Source organism: Physcomitrium patens, chromosome 14 (assembly GCF_059467195.1).
Source record: "Physcomitrium patens ecotype Gransden chromosome 14, ASM5946719v1, whole genome shotgun sequence".
NCBI lineage: Eukaryota > Viridiplantae > Streptophyta > Bryopsida > Funariales > Funariaceae > Physcomitrium > Physcomitrium patens.
The window spans coordinates 5,259,207-5,273,581 of record NC_143423.1 but is presented as its reverse complement, the minus strand read 5'-3'; the positions used below and the strand labels follow the sequence as shown (position 1 = coordinate 5,273,581).

The window sequence follows — 14,375 nt, the reverse complement described above, 5'->3', positions numbered from 1 at the left end:
GCTATGAAAACATTTAACACTCATACTCATATCATTTATCAATATACAACACAAACATGAAAATGAAGCAAAAAATAAATAAAAATATAAAACAAACAAACAAACAAAAATGAAATTGCACTCATATGAGACTCAGAACATTCTCATTCCAAATGCATCCAAAAAAAACCCAGCTCAAAACTCACAACAACCAACCTTATGAGTGACCGACATCACTAAAAACACAAAAAGGCCAATTGAATAAATCCATCCATGAACAATGGTTTTCTTTCCATCCACAAGAGAATAAGACAAAGCTGATGTGCCGTGAGGATGGTCCAATGGAAGCCTAGACATAGCAGGACAATCCACCAATCAATGCAAAGCAATGCCAAGCCATGTCAAACCGTGTGTATACTGTAGCAAGCATTGCCAGCCAAGTCCTCTTCGACGCCGTCTTTGGACTCCGCCCCCCGTCGTCGCGCCTCGTCCAGCATGGGGGTCTGGACCGCTGATTGGGGTGAGGGGAGCACCATGCATGCGATGGCGATGGCAGCAGCAGGCAGATGTATCCCCAAGCGGAGAGAACGGGATGGCGGAGACAGACCGACAGACTGACGGGGGGGTCCATGACGAGACGGGCAGAATCCGAGCTAGAATCGGGCCTTAGGGGCAGCACCAGAAGCAGCATACATGTTTCTACGGCATACGGTAGTGGCGCAAGAGATCATTGGTCATGAGGCAGGACTGCTCTTTCTCATCCTGCTCCTGCTGCTCCGGTGCTGCAATCGAATCTTGTTTGGAATTGATGTCATGCATCGCCTTGTCTCCGACGCCGCTCACGCACCCCGAGGCACCCCGCACAGCGAAGCTGACGTCGTAGGGGGCGGTTCGGCGATTCGCGGAAGCGTATCTCCCATGGCCTCCATGGAATTACTGCCCGGGCGATTACTCACTAGGGCGATCGTCGCCGTCGCGTATGACAGCAGGGGGTTGCATGGGGATTCGGGACGGGTCGCTCGGCAGCGGAGAGCGGAGGAAACGCGGGTGGTCGGACCGGTGGACGGGCGCGCGATCACGAGGAGCAGGAGGAGGAGCATCGGGTGGCTGGTTACCTCAGCTTGGACGTCTGTTTTGACTGGTGGCGACGTGCGAGGGAGAGAGGGATGGAGGAGCAGGAGGGGCAGGGCGTCGGCAAGAGCCTTGGACCGACCGACTGACCGACCTACCGGACAATTGAGATCACCGGTGTGGAAGTTACGCTGGAGAGAGATAGGAGCTGCAGCAGCGTGGAGGAGGAAGCATGGCATGACGCACGAGAATTCATGCGCACTATTACTGCTGGGAGTTTGGGCTAGACTCTGCCGCTGGGCCGGACGAACGGGTCGGAGGGGTGAGGTGTGTGTGTGTGTGGCCGGCGGGGATGGCGTGTCGGGGATCGGACCTGCAACGCCGGGCAGACCGAGGCGAGACGCGAGAAGAGAAAGGCTCTCGAAAGGTGGGTGGGACGGCCGTGACGTTGCGAGTTGTACGAGGTTGACAGGCACGGCGGCGACTGACTGGTCACTCAATTACAATAGGCTGCTGATGTCCGACCCCGGGCCGGGACTTTAGGGTACGAATTGCGGGTGCCGGGGACTTGGTGCGTAACGTGTGAGTCCGAGGTGTCGTGAATAGATTGCAACGGATGTGCAAGAAGCGAGGCATCAGGAGCCAGCTATGGTCTACTCCACGGCACCCGGCCGGTTTTGCTGTCTCGCTTGAGGTCTAGGTGGTTGTTGATCATGGGTTAGGAACAGTCAGACCTGTTGCGAAGCTTGCATTGTGATGATACGTAGTGTCGTTTAGGATGATCGATCGTGTGTGGCCGATTGTGCATTCATAGATGGTTGATTGTCGACGACAGCAGCAGCAGAGGAAACATGCTGGGTTTCCTTTCGCTTTGCCTCGCGCAGGTTTCCGAAGATGGTAATTAAATTTTTTAGGGGCGGGCGTTGACAGTTTGTGTGGTTGCTGAGAGTCGATTAGGAGTTAAAGAACCAGCAGGGTCCAAGGAGGTTATGGGGGCGCAAACCTGCAGCAGGCAAGGGTTGGCAGAAGTCGACATCATTGTGGACATTAGTTGCGGTATTAACAAAGTACGGTGTGACGTCAAAAATGGTCGTTTCGGGTGACGACGACGCGGAGCATTCGTCGAGGATGTGTTCATCGAACGATGCGGCAGATAGCAATGATGCAAAGAGTCTTGACGTTAATACGGGTGTGTCGGACCATCAAGACAAAGACGAGGTTATGGTGGATGCGCATGGCAAAGGAGAAGAACTATCGCCGAACGTCGAGGCACATGTCCCGAATGGAAACGTATCCAAGAAAATGGCAGTGCCGGAATCGGATGAAGCCCAAGGGCGAAATGCTCAGCCAGCGAAAGACCCTGGTGAGATTAGTGACAGTGGCTTGGCACAGGACACAGACCGGTCCGTGAAGAACGGCAGGTCTCGAAAGAGGAAGTCCAAGACTATCCATTACATGAATTCTAGGGTACCACATGCCGTTCCTGCATTGGAGAGTGAGGAAGGCTCCGATGGTCCAGAGAGTCCCGAAGAAGGAGACGATGTTCTTGTGCGTCCTAGTCAGGCCTCGCGTGTAGCTGCCACCAAGGTTGGTGTAATTGATATGTCAATATATTTTGATTTGGAATGTATATGCTCGCTATATGTGCCCTTCATGATATTTGTAATGTTTGAGAATATTTTAAGCCACACTGCGTGTAGTCTATTTGGGCGCTAAAACATTGCAAGCATATCATTGAGCATGTCGTTGCCCAGCCTCCTGGTGTAGTGTATCGATTTCTTTCCACTTTAGGGCAGCATGTTATTTCTTCCTCTTGCCTAGTTGGTCTGATTATTTCAACTCTGGCAACGATACGCTTAAAGGGTTTCGCGCTGAGAGTAAGTTCCTACGAACTCTGGGAAGTGTTGCAACTAGAGAGCAACTTGTTAGTGTAAAAATTGCCACGATAATACGTTACAAGAACTTAGCTAACGTGGGTTTGTGATGTTGGGAAGCAGCTGAAGTCTATGGTCCCAATTGGAGACAAGTTGCTGAAGGCACCAAGAAACGCGAAGGAGCTGATGGCAACCAAGCTTATGGAGGGGCATTTTGTGCGCTGCTCTTGTCGTGGCATGCAAGTATGTGCACATGATAAGTCTTGGTTTTCCCTGAGTTTTAGTAGAGTAATTTTTGCAACCCATATTGTTTTGTTGGTTAATGCTGCTAGAAATCTCGGATGAAGTGAATGTGGGCTTGTCTAGTTTTCCAAGTCTGGAGTGTTTGGTGCAGTATGATACTTGGTTGTTCATGATACTGTTGTGGTATCACAAGCAGTTGTGACATTGATTTTCTGATGTGTTCATTGGTTATCCTTCGAACAGCTCACAGGAATGCTGAAAGACATGGGTGTGCAGTGCAACTGCCGGAATTGTAAGGGTTCGATGGTACGTTGATAACACAACTCTGAAACTTTGTAATTGGTCGTAATGTAGTTCAGCAATATTTTCGATGTAGTTTTTTTTACAGACGAATGGTGAAATGCGGATTCCTTGTTAATATTTTGGCTGTGGTTACTGAGAGAGTTTATGCAGATAGTTTCTATTTCGGCGTTTGAGGCACATTCAGGAAGTACTTCTCATCACCCAAGCGACAACATTTACCTAGAGAATGGGAAGAATCTTCGGGACGTTCTGAGCGCTGGCCAAGAAGCAGCAGATTGTGGAGACAACATACTAAGAGCTTTAAAGATGGCCATAGGAGATATTCAAGGTGTTGAAAAGAGCAAGGTTACTTGCGCAGAGTGCGGGGGTTCAGAAGAGGGTGACCTAATCTATTGCAAAGGAGCAAGATGCTCTGTAGTCTCACATTCTCGTACGTGTAACAAATTCCTTAATGTGCGTTTTGTTCAGGAGATGTGAAAATGATGTCTTGTGCCGGAGAAGTTCGATTGATCCAGTAGTTACGCACGTGTGTTTATCTTCTTGAGCCTCATGTATAATGTCTGTGTGCAATTTAAACTTCCAGGATGTGTTGGAAGTGCGAACCCACAACTTGGCGACTGGTTTTGTGGCAAGTGTGAGAAAACGAAAAAGCGTCATGCTGCAGCGAAAGTAAAGCGCTCCATCTCTGCTGGAACTGAGGATTCCGAAGTGAGGTGAGGGTGCAATACGATGCCTGGAAGTGGATTAGTAGTGGAGTGCTTGCGTTCTACAATTAATCGTGAGCACTCAAGAAGGCAAAGTGTTGTTTATTTGTTTGTTTGTTTGTCTTTTTGTTTTGTTTTTTTGTTTTTGTTTTTATTTTTATTTTGGGGTCTGTCGTGAGGGTTTCGAATATTACTCTTATTTCAATGCAAGATTATGTGATCCATTGCGTTATGAAAACCGGGCACGGCTTCCTATTCTCTGCTAGTACTTATGCCATTGGGCTCCTTAATGCTGAGTTTTTGTTTTATTCTAATCTCCTGAGAGATCCACAGGGATATGCATCAATTAGCGCTTCAAAGAGTACATCTTGTGAGACTTTGGGTATGAATGCTACTTGAAGCAATTTTTAAATGGGTTTGGTGAGCTTTGCAGGGACAAAGCCACAACAGCGTCGGCCAGATTGAACCGAGATGCGCATTTGCGCAAAGCTCTTTTCTTGCCTGGTGGATTGGTGGATGGTACAGAACTTGGCTATTATACAAAATCCCAGGTACTTGGTGTTATCTCTTCAGGTCGCAAGTTTTTGTGCTCCTCAGTTGTGTTGGCTGCGACAATATCACGCAGCGTAGTCTGAGAAGCACGTGATGCAAACATCAGCTGTTCGATACAGTACGGGATCCTTCACTTTCGCGGAGTGTTTGTTTAGTAACTTAAAGAGTGTCTTGGTCAATGTCCATGGTAACCATTTCAAAGTTGGTTAGTGGATTCTTTAGTTGGAGGAAAGCGGTTTGCTCTTATTCGAAGGATTTCTTTGTGGCAGCTGAAACTGAAAGGTGTGAAACGAGGTGAAGGTATATGCTGCAGTTGCTGTAACAAAGAGGTTAGTTTCATTGTGCTTCGAATTTAATCCTAAGCTTCTTGTGGTGAGAGTTACCCATCATGGTGTTCAAACAATTTATACTGCTTATTGGCATCTTGGTTTAGCTGCATATTCTGCAATGAAACTGAACGTCTGCAAAATCAGTTGAGAGAAATTCAGCCTGGTGCATGAATCCTCTCTCGTATCGAAAATTAGGAACGCTCAAAATAGTTGTGGCGGTTTCATGTCCCGCAATCAGTAAGATGGCATGTATAATGTTTCTTGGCAAGGGAAGCGGACGTGGTGAGGACGTCAATCGAGGAAATGAAGTTCTGTAATAGACTTTTTGATGTTTCACAGATAAGCTGCTATGAGTTCGAACAACATGCTGGTTGTGAGGCTCGTCGAAACCCGTAAGTGCTCATTCTTCTTCGTTGCACATACGATGTGGCAGTTATTGGCCAGTTGATGTTTTAGTCTTACGAGATTGAGTATTCAGGATTATCATTTAGATTTCGATAGGCTTAGAGATTAATGCAATTTGGGCAACTAATTCTCGAACTTATGTCTGACAGCGAGAATCTGGTCCATTGATGGAGTGGGTTTATGTTTGTCTGCGCTACAGTGATAGAGCTTGATTTTTATTTTGTTGTTCACTAAATCATGATCAAGTCTTTGGGAATGCAATGACCATTTAGTTGAACTTTGTCAGGGAGAGGGAATAGTCATTGCTTGGAGCTTAATTGACCACGTACTAAACATGGTTTTAGACGCTGTTGAGTACTTTACTGAAACATCTACTGAACAAGTGATTTTGAGCATATGTTGGCACATACAGTGAATATTATCACGTTGGTATAAAATATGCTGAAATCAGTGATGAATATGACAGGTATGGGAACATCTTGTTGGTCGCGGATGGCCGTTCCCTGAAAGACGTTAGCAAAGAGTTGGCGGATAAGAACAAGCTGGGTGAGAAAGAAAAGCGTGATGCACGTGCTGGAGAGGTGTGTTGCTATGAATGTAGCAATAGCGGTGAACTGAAGCGTTGCCACAGTTGTGAGGAAGCATGGTGCGACAAATGTACCAAAGGTGGGGATAAGTGATTCTGCAAGAGCGATCTATGTTTCTGCGTTGTAAATTTGTTTAAACAAGTAGCTGCAGATGCTTGTGGATAGAGCGAAGTTTGGAATTTGCAGTACTGTTTTTGGCTCGAAATTGTAGTGGAGAAGATGTGAGTTGCTTGCCTGGTATCGATTCTCGCTTTAGTTGGAGGAAGGTTTGTTAGTAGCAACTCTGCTTTTGCAATTTTAAGCAGCATTGAGATAATTTCAGAATTTATATATGCCAAGAAATGAAGTCTACGCATGTATTAAATCGGTTGTTAACTTTACATTGATTTCTGCGTCGTGCATAACGATGGTCCAGGAATGGAGACAGATTCCGAGGGCAGGTGGTATTGTCGAATGTGCCGACAGGACAGTCTCAAGGTGGCACAAAATGGACACAAGGGAACTGACAAGATTATAGAGGGAATGTCCAACATTGCAGAAACAGACGAGAAAGGTCGTTGCGTACGCCATTTGGAAGGACCTAGAGAGGTTGGGGGTTGTGCAATCTGCAAGTAAGTGGTGGTTTATCTTATGCAGATATTATTGGCTTTGGAACTCAAAACTGTTAGTGAAGAGGTGGATGTCCATATGAGAGTGTTGTTACAGGTCTTGTAGTCATAAAGACATGAAATCTGTAGTGGTTGGTTTTCTGCTTTCATTGCGGGATTCCAGAATATTGTATAATTGATTTACTTGCTGTATCAACCGTTTTCATTGTTGCATCGACAGGAAATGGAATCTGAGCAAGACAGGTTTCGTTGATGGCATGACGATTCTAGTTTGTGATCAAGTGAGGAGCCTGAACCAAATGCTACCTGGCACTAGGTTTCATTGTCACATCATGATATTTAGCTACTAGCTGTGTGATCTCTCTGGGGATCCATGAAGGGAAGCGTAGGAAACTGTCGGATTCTTCACATATAAGGTTTTGCCTGTCAGAGTTTACCTGCTGTTCGAGGAGGCTTGACTAATGAATCACGTTATTTACTGAGCTTTTATCATTGTTGGCAGTGTGGACGAGAATATCATGTTAGCTGTTTAAAAGATTCAGGCGTAGACGACCTTAACGTGAGTGCCATCTCTCATGTTGTGTAGCAAAAAATATGAAATGAATAGGGATGGTGTTTTTTACGTGCGACCTTGCAAGCTTTCGATTGGATGCAGGATAACATGGAAAGTCAATGGATTCACTGACCCAAATATCCTCATGCAACGACATTGTATCACTTCACAGGAGCTGCCAGAGGGAGAATGGTTCTGTCAGAAGGATTGCAAGGTCATAGATGAAATTCTGACACAATTAGTAGCGAACGGGCCGGAGCTACTGTCCAACAGCATAATAAGTGAGTTGTTGGAGAGTCGGCAGCAGCAGAGCAGTGTGAAGGTGAAATTGGAGTCCAGTAATCCGAGGTTCGGATGGCAAATTCTGTGCGGCGAGGGTGGTAGCTCTGCCAATGTTCAGACTCTCGCCGAAGCTGCGAATATTTTTACAGTACGTCTTGCTAATCATTTTTTACTTTCAAAATGTTTTAGGCACATGAATGAATTTGAATTTGTATCTTGACAGTCTATTGATGATATTAATCTCCCTTATTTGTGGCTTGTCGTTGGAAACTACTCACCGTCGACGCATACTCCTGTTTCGTCCACAGGAATGTTCGGATCCAATCAGGGATGCAAAAACTGGAAAGAATTTGATCCCTCTCATGGTTCAGAGGTATGCCTTGCATGCGGAGTTTGGAGTTGAGATCTTGCGTCAATGGATGTTGAACATTAATGCTGTCGGGAAAAGTGTTGTACTGTAACTGTGGTGAATGTGAAGTGTCACGAAGATATTCATTCGCTGAATGTAGCTCTTGTCGTGTGCAGTCGAAGGGCAAAAGATCACGATTTCGAAGGTGTTTTCTGCGTCGTTCTTAAGCTCAAGTAAGCTCCTGTCTGAATTTTTATGTGAATCATCTGTCAAGAAATTATTGCAAATCTGTCTGATTGGGGATGCTTTTATGACGATGGTAACAAAAATGAGTCAAATGTTATAGGTGCTTGTTTTCTCTCTTTCATTGAGGTTCTGCTTTGGTCGATTTAAGATTCGGTTAGCATCATGTAAATACAAAAGTGGGTTTTGTGTGGATTGTAGTGAGAAGGTAGTTTCAGCAGCTCTACTGCAAATCTTTGGTCGGGAAATTGCGGAAGTTCCTTTGATAGCTACTAGCCTTCCACACCAGGGCCAGGTAATGTCTGCTATCAATTTCTGCTTGTGTTTACAGTCGCTAGTTGGTGACTTGTATTCTGGGCACGGGGTATCGGCAGTCAGCAGCGGTGTTGTTAATGCTGGTAGTAAAGATATGTTTTAGAGATTACGATAGCGGAACTATGGATAGGACAAGACGGGCATGCTTTCTTGCACATCTGCATGTTCATATGTTCGGAAGTTTTAAGATGTGAACAATTGAACACAGTGATTGAGCGATGCTTTATTTCTGTTGAACCAATTGCACTAGTGAGGAGGTGATGAATGATACATCTGAGTTTTAGATTTGCAGTGGTGTTTTGTTTGAATCCCTCTGCATTACGGCTGACAGGGTTTCTGCAAAGCTCTGATGACAACAATTGAGAGGCTTCTCGGGGTGCTGAGTGTGGAACGGTTGGTTCTCCCTACGGCCAAAAATACAGAATCTATTTGGATCAACAAGTTTGGATTCAGCCGAGTGCCAGAGGACCAGGTCAGTAGTTCTCTTCTTTCCAAAACAATTGTCAGTTTCTTGTCTGCGTCTTATGTGGAGGGGAACTAAGAGTTGGTTGATTTTGTGCAACATTTTGTAAAAGCTTCGTGTAAATTGTGGGCTTGTTTGGTGCAGTTGAAAAGAATTTGCACGACTATACGTTTGATGACGTTTACGGGCACGCGTATGCTGGGGAAAGCGATCACTCCAATGACACTGTAAGGGGCAATGGGCAATTATGTCAACTGCAGAAGTAAAAAAGCACATATTTTCTTAGACGCCCTCAAATTTCCTCTTGCTGCACAGAAATAGGATTCAACGACAGAGTCGTGATGGTTGTGTCTGCATAATATGTGATGGTGCTCTGACTATGGATGCACTATCCAGAGGACTGCCGGCTCACCCAGTTTTGGGCACTGTTTTGAGGAGGTTTTTCTGCAACTTTCAATGGACAGTTCGAAAATATGTTCATACAACCTGCTTCAGGCTCAAGTAAAGCACTTCTAAGTGGTTTGTAAAGAGCTCAATGTTCGCCACTTGTGCAAATTGGTTGACTCGCGAGTACTTTCAGATGAAGTCAGGATTTAGGGATACTCTCTATACGGGCTCATTCTTGTGATCCTAAATACAGATGACATGATAAATTTTGGAACTTTGATGTATAATGGGACCAGAACATGCGGTATTATGTTCGTTTGGGATCCTTAGCTTCAGCTATTGTTTGGAGAGAGTGCATTTTAGATTGTTGTCGGATGATTGTGATCTATCGCAGTATCCACCAAGGTTATCAGAAATCGCAGTTCGCACATTTTGGTAAGATTCGTACTAAAGATCTTAGCCCATCAGTGCATAATTCAAGATAAATCTTCATGAAATTGCAGTTTGTACAAAAACAGCTAAAATCATAGCATAATGTAGTGGATGGAATTGACACGATATGTTACGTGCACGTTTGTGAACCAATATAAGTTTTACAAAAGAAAAATAATAATGTGTGAAGATTATAAAATTCAATGAAAAGCAAAAACTATCGGTACTTATAGTTGAAGTCCACGGGAATAAAAAAATTGAAAGAAAATATTTGTACGGTCTTTTAATGAGTGAAATTTTTTAACTCTCCTTTGTGCATAACAAGGTAACAAAGTATCTGTATTGGTATTAACTACAAGTCACTTTGTAGTACCAATGCAGCGATGTAGTGAAATGGACGTCTATGTGGTACAGAGTTTGAAAAGTTAAACATTTTAAAAAAGTTGCGACCAATGGTAAGAAAAACGGCTTTGTATTTTAGTTGTGATTACAAACATGCTGCTTGTAGGTGAAATAAATATTGTTGATATATTTAAAGACATTTTTAGTACACATGAGAGATTATTAACAGGGGATACTGAATAGACACATACTTTACAAAATACTCAATAATGCTTGTTTGTAGTATATTTATATCATTAGTACGATTATTTGTTTTCAATGTCGTAATATTTGTATCTCTATTCAACACAAGTCACAACTAAAGATTGAAAATATATATATATATATATATATATATATATTTTTTTTGTAATATATTTTTATAATATATATATATATATATATATATATATATATATTTATTTTTAAAACATACGAGTTATTTGTAAATGATCTTATTTATTTGTAGAGTAGAATCAATCTCAATCAATGCTGCTTTGGGGTAATTTTATTTTTTCATTTTTTAATATTATATTAAAACAGAACAAATAAATTATAGGCATTTCAATTTTGTCAATCATACTGGAGAAAATAAGCGGATTATAAGTCTACATTTTTATTTTTTTCTTGAAGTATTTTAAATATAAAATCATATTTCATTTTACTTGCCCAAGAATGATCGAGTAAAAATAATCATTTTTTTTAGTTATTTACGAAAAAAAAAAAAAAAAAAAAACTTCAAAGATGTAAGACAAATCATACATGCTAAAACATATACAACAATATTTGAAATTATCAGATGTGAAATGAAATCACATTACAAAATTATATATATATATATATATATATATATATACACACACTTATGAGTGATAGATTGTAATATGAACTAATAAAATTTTACTTGAAATGAAATTATATAAAATACATCTATATATATATATATATATATATTGATTGATCCAAATAAATGTATATATATATATATATATATAGTTATATAGTTACAAGAAAGATAATAATAATAGTTTTATTATAAATCCTTATCTAATAAAACCTACAAGAAAGATATAATATATATATATGTAATCAATCAATCAATCAATCAAACCAATCTAAATGACCCAACTACTTGTGAGTGATAAATTCCCATATGCAAATAACAAGTTTCTATTGACTAAAGTTTTAATTGGTCCCCCTAAACATTCTCAAGTTATGCAAATAAACAACAAAGTTTTAAGTGTGTGCCTTGTATCTATGCAAGTTAATGTAGAGCATTGCATACAAATGTTGAATAGCCACTCTTTAAGTATTTGCAATCTGTAAGTACAACTGCAAAGCACTCAAGATATTGTGCATATTGTATTATAGGTGAAAGTATGTTGTAGAGTTAACAATGCTATGTTTTATGGTTTTTATAATAAGAATCGTACTATTGTTCCATGATGTCATTACCTACTTTGGTAAAATTGCTTTTTCAAAATAAAAAATAAAAATAAAAAAATCCATATCTTCTACCATCAACAAAAAGATGTGTATTCAAGAAAAACAGTAATTAAAATATAAAGTTGGTAGAGCATTTATGGATAATTGTAACAAAACCATAGGTGTCCGCAAGTATACTAAGAATGTCTATATTTGTCACATTATTTTCATTACATAGTTCCTATTTGACATGCTTGAGCACATTATACTATCCAATATTACAGAATAATCATTAAAAAATTAATATTTCAAACATTTGTTAAGAAACTTGTATATTTATATATATATATATATATATGTATACACACACACACACACACAAAATGCAACATAATGTTCGTAAGATTATTATTTCAAACAATACAATCTATGATTACAATATCTCAATTACATTAATATCATAGTTTGTTAAATTATGTACTTCTAAGTTAGAATATGGTTTAGCACAATAATTATAATAATAAATTATTTTTTAATATTAATATTATTAAATTATTATTAAATTAAAAAGAAAAAACAGTAAAAATAATAATATATTATATATATATATGATTTGTGAACTTTTTACATAACAGTGTTAATTGTATTTTGTATATTTTTATATTTTTTTACTAATAAATTCTTCCATGTTGTGATAGAAATTATTACATGAAAAGAAAGCACCAATAGATATTTATACTAAATTCATAATTAACGACATAAATTATATGAAATTGTAAAAGACCTATTTATATTTATTAATGTTGTGTCATTGACTCACTATAAAACGAAGCAGTAGTAGTGTTTGTGCATCAATGTAACAGTTGCATGGACAAGAAAACTTAGGTGCAATATCTTGCTATATCCAAGGTTCCCTACCCACCTTCTATTTAATTTTCAAAACTTACGATGAAAATGAAATTAATTTTGCATCTGAACAGGAAGCAAAGTGGACAAAGAATTACATGCACCACCCTATATGCATTGTAATCGTTACAAACAAAGCTAAAACTGCTTAATTAAATAATTGTTTGTGACGTGCATGTACAAATGCAGACAAACTTTCAATAAAATGCAGCTTGAGAATGCAGTGCTTCAACTCACTGTCATTGTTTTTCTTATACAGACATTGAACATGTTGAAGCAAAAACGAGCAACCATCACTCTGAGAAGCTCAATGGGTGTGCATTTTATACACAAAAGGTATCGTATTCATGAGAAACAATAAACCGAACCCTAGAGGTTAAAAGTACCGACATTATGAAAGGAGGGAGGAAGCTCCGGGTACAAAAATCGGGGCTTTTATTAGGGCTGATGTCATCCACCCACGTAGAAAGTGGTGGAAGGGGGATGAGGAGCAATGCAATCGGGGAGACAACAGGGACGAGGAGGACGAGGAGGATCAGCGGAGCGTCATCGCAAGCAGCGATGGTGTACATCGAGAATTGGGACGATTTTCAAGCACGCTCATCTGCGCTCTTCCGCTCCGATCCTGTTGCTGTATCCACCGCTCTTTTCTGTGTAGTGTGCTGGGAGTAGCGACCATGAAGGGATTTTAGGGTTGTGGGTCTGGGTTGTGGGTGAGCTAGTGCAGGATGGGGATAGATAGCATGTTTCTTTGCAAGTAATCCGTGGAAGAGGTGGATGGTCTCACATTTTGTTTTATTTTATTTTGTTTTGTTTTTCTCTTTTTCGGTGTTTGGGATGTGGAATATGATGGAATGAGGTTGAAGCCTTAATTTCAGTGATTTAGACGCGGTATGTAATGAAATACAGGCATTGTGATGGCAAACTTGTTCTCAAAGTCACTGATGACAAAGTGGTGCGTTTTATTCTCTGTAATTACTCTCTTTGGACCCTGTGAGCTGCGTTGATTTGGTTGCCAGAGCTCGCTGTCTCTTAATTTCCTTACTTATTGAGTTGAAGGAGATGTGATGAAGTTTGCTGATTTTGTTAGTAGCTTCGCTACAATTTTGGTTCTTCCAGGTTTTGGGGATTTAGTTGTGTAATTTAGTTTCCTAAAAACCGTAAGAGACGGTTTTGGGTTTTTCGTTGTATGTGAAACATACTCTTCTGATCTGGAGTTGGGCTTTACCATGGATACTTAATTTATGCGGTGACTGTATTTATGTCCTTACGCACATTAAGTAAAGAATTCAGGTTGCTATGCACAACAATGCGTTGCGGAATATAAATAATACGTGTAAGAAAGCTGATAGAGCCACAACGCTTAGTCTTCCAGTCGCTCTAATACCCTCTACAGTTGGAATTGTTTGTGTTAATGTACACGATTTAATTTCGCAGGTGGACATTTTGCGCGACCAACGTTTTCTTATGTATGAAGTAGCTAATTTGCGTATCTTTATAAATTGAGGGGCTAGATTGTCATTTGGTTTTGCAGTGTCTGAAGTTCAAGACAGATCAAGCTCAGGACATAAGGAAGATGGAGAAGCTGAATAATACATTTTTTAGTATGATGGCCCGAGGACCAGATGGTGTGTACTATGTCTCATTTTTGACTTGTTCTGTGATGTGGATTCTTAAGTGAATGTACAAATGAATTAGGCTAACTCGGTTTTCTTGCTTTTTAGTAATTTTTTTTATTTCTCATGAATTCATTTGCCGCTGAAATCTTGATTTCTTTTCAACGATGGCAGCTGAGGTCCCGGAAGACTTGCCCAAGGAGCTAGTAGCGCCGCCACCGTCAAAGAAAGGAAGAGGACGGAGACAATGAATTTATGGATTCTATAGTTAGTTGGGTAGTCCTTTGTGTTCTGTTGAAGCGTATCCCCCTCCTTTTTCTGGGCGAGTATATTAAAAAGGCGTCAATACATTATCAGCAGTTGCTTCA

General features: G+C 40.7%; 2 protein-coding genes across 2 annotated transcripts; both read left to right on the top strand.

Annotated features, from left to right (window-relative positions):
* Window positions 1-1,105: 1,105 nt before the first annotated feature.
* Window positions 1,106-9,582, top strand: LOC112290960 (uncharacterized). The gene is made up of 19 exons (XM_073538624.2): window positions 1,106-2,637; window positions 3,048-3,167; window positions 3,411-3,473; window positions 3,621-3,900; window positions 4,054-4,183; window positions 4,608-4,725; window positions 4,996-5,055; window positions 5,395-5,447; window positions 5,927-6,126; window positions 6,463-6,658; window positions 6,876-6,936; window positions 7,158-7,214; window positions 7,381-7,638; window positions 7,799-7,863; window positions 8,016-8,072; window positions 8,284-8,377; window positions 8,729-8,869; window positions 9,005-9,087; window positions 9,257-9,582. The coding sequence occupies exons 1-19, from the start codon at window positions 2,137-2,139 to the stop codon at window positions 9,363-9,365; spliced, it is 2,646 nt and encodes an 881-aa protein (XP_073394725.1). The 5' UTR covers window positions 1,106-2,136; the 3' UTR covers window positions 9,366-9,582.
* A 3,313-nt stretch (window positions 9,583-12,895) lies between these two features.
* Window positions 12,896-14,375, top strand: LOC112291143 (signal recognition particle 9 kDa protein). Its single transcript, XM_024538197.3, has 4 exons — window positions 12,896-13,024; window positions 13,278-13,346; window positions 13,926-14,019; window positions 14,182-14,375. The coding sequence occupies exons 1-4, from the start codon at window positions 12,953-12,955 to the stop codon at window positions 14,256-14,258; spliced, it is 312 nt and encodes a 103-aa protein (XP_024393965.3). The 5' UTR covers window positions 12,896-12,952; the 3' UTR covers window positions 14,259-14,375.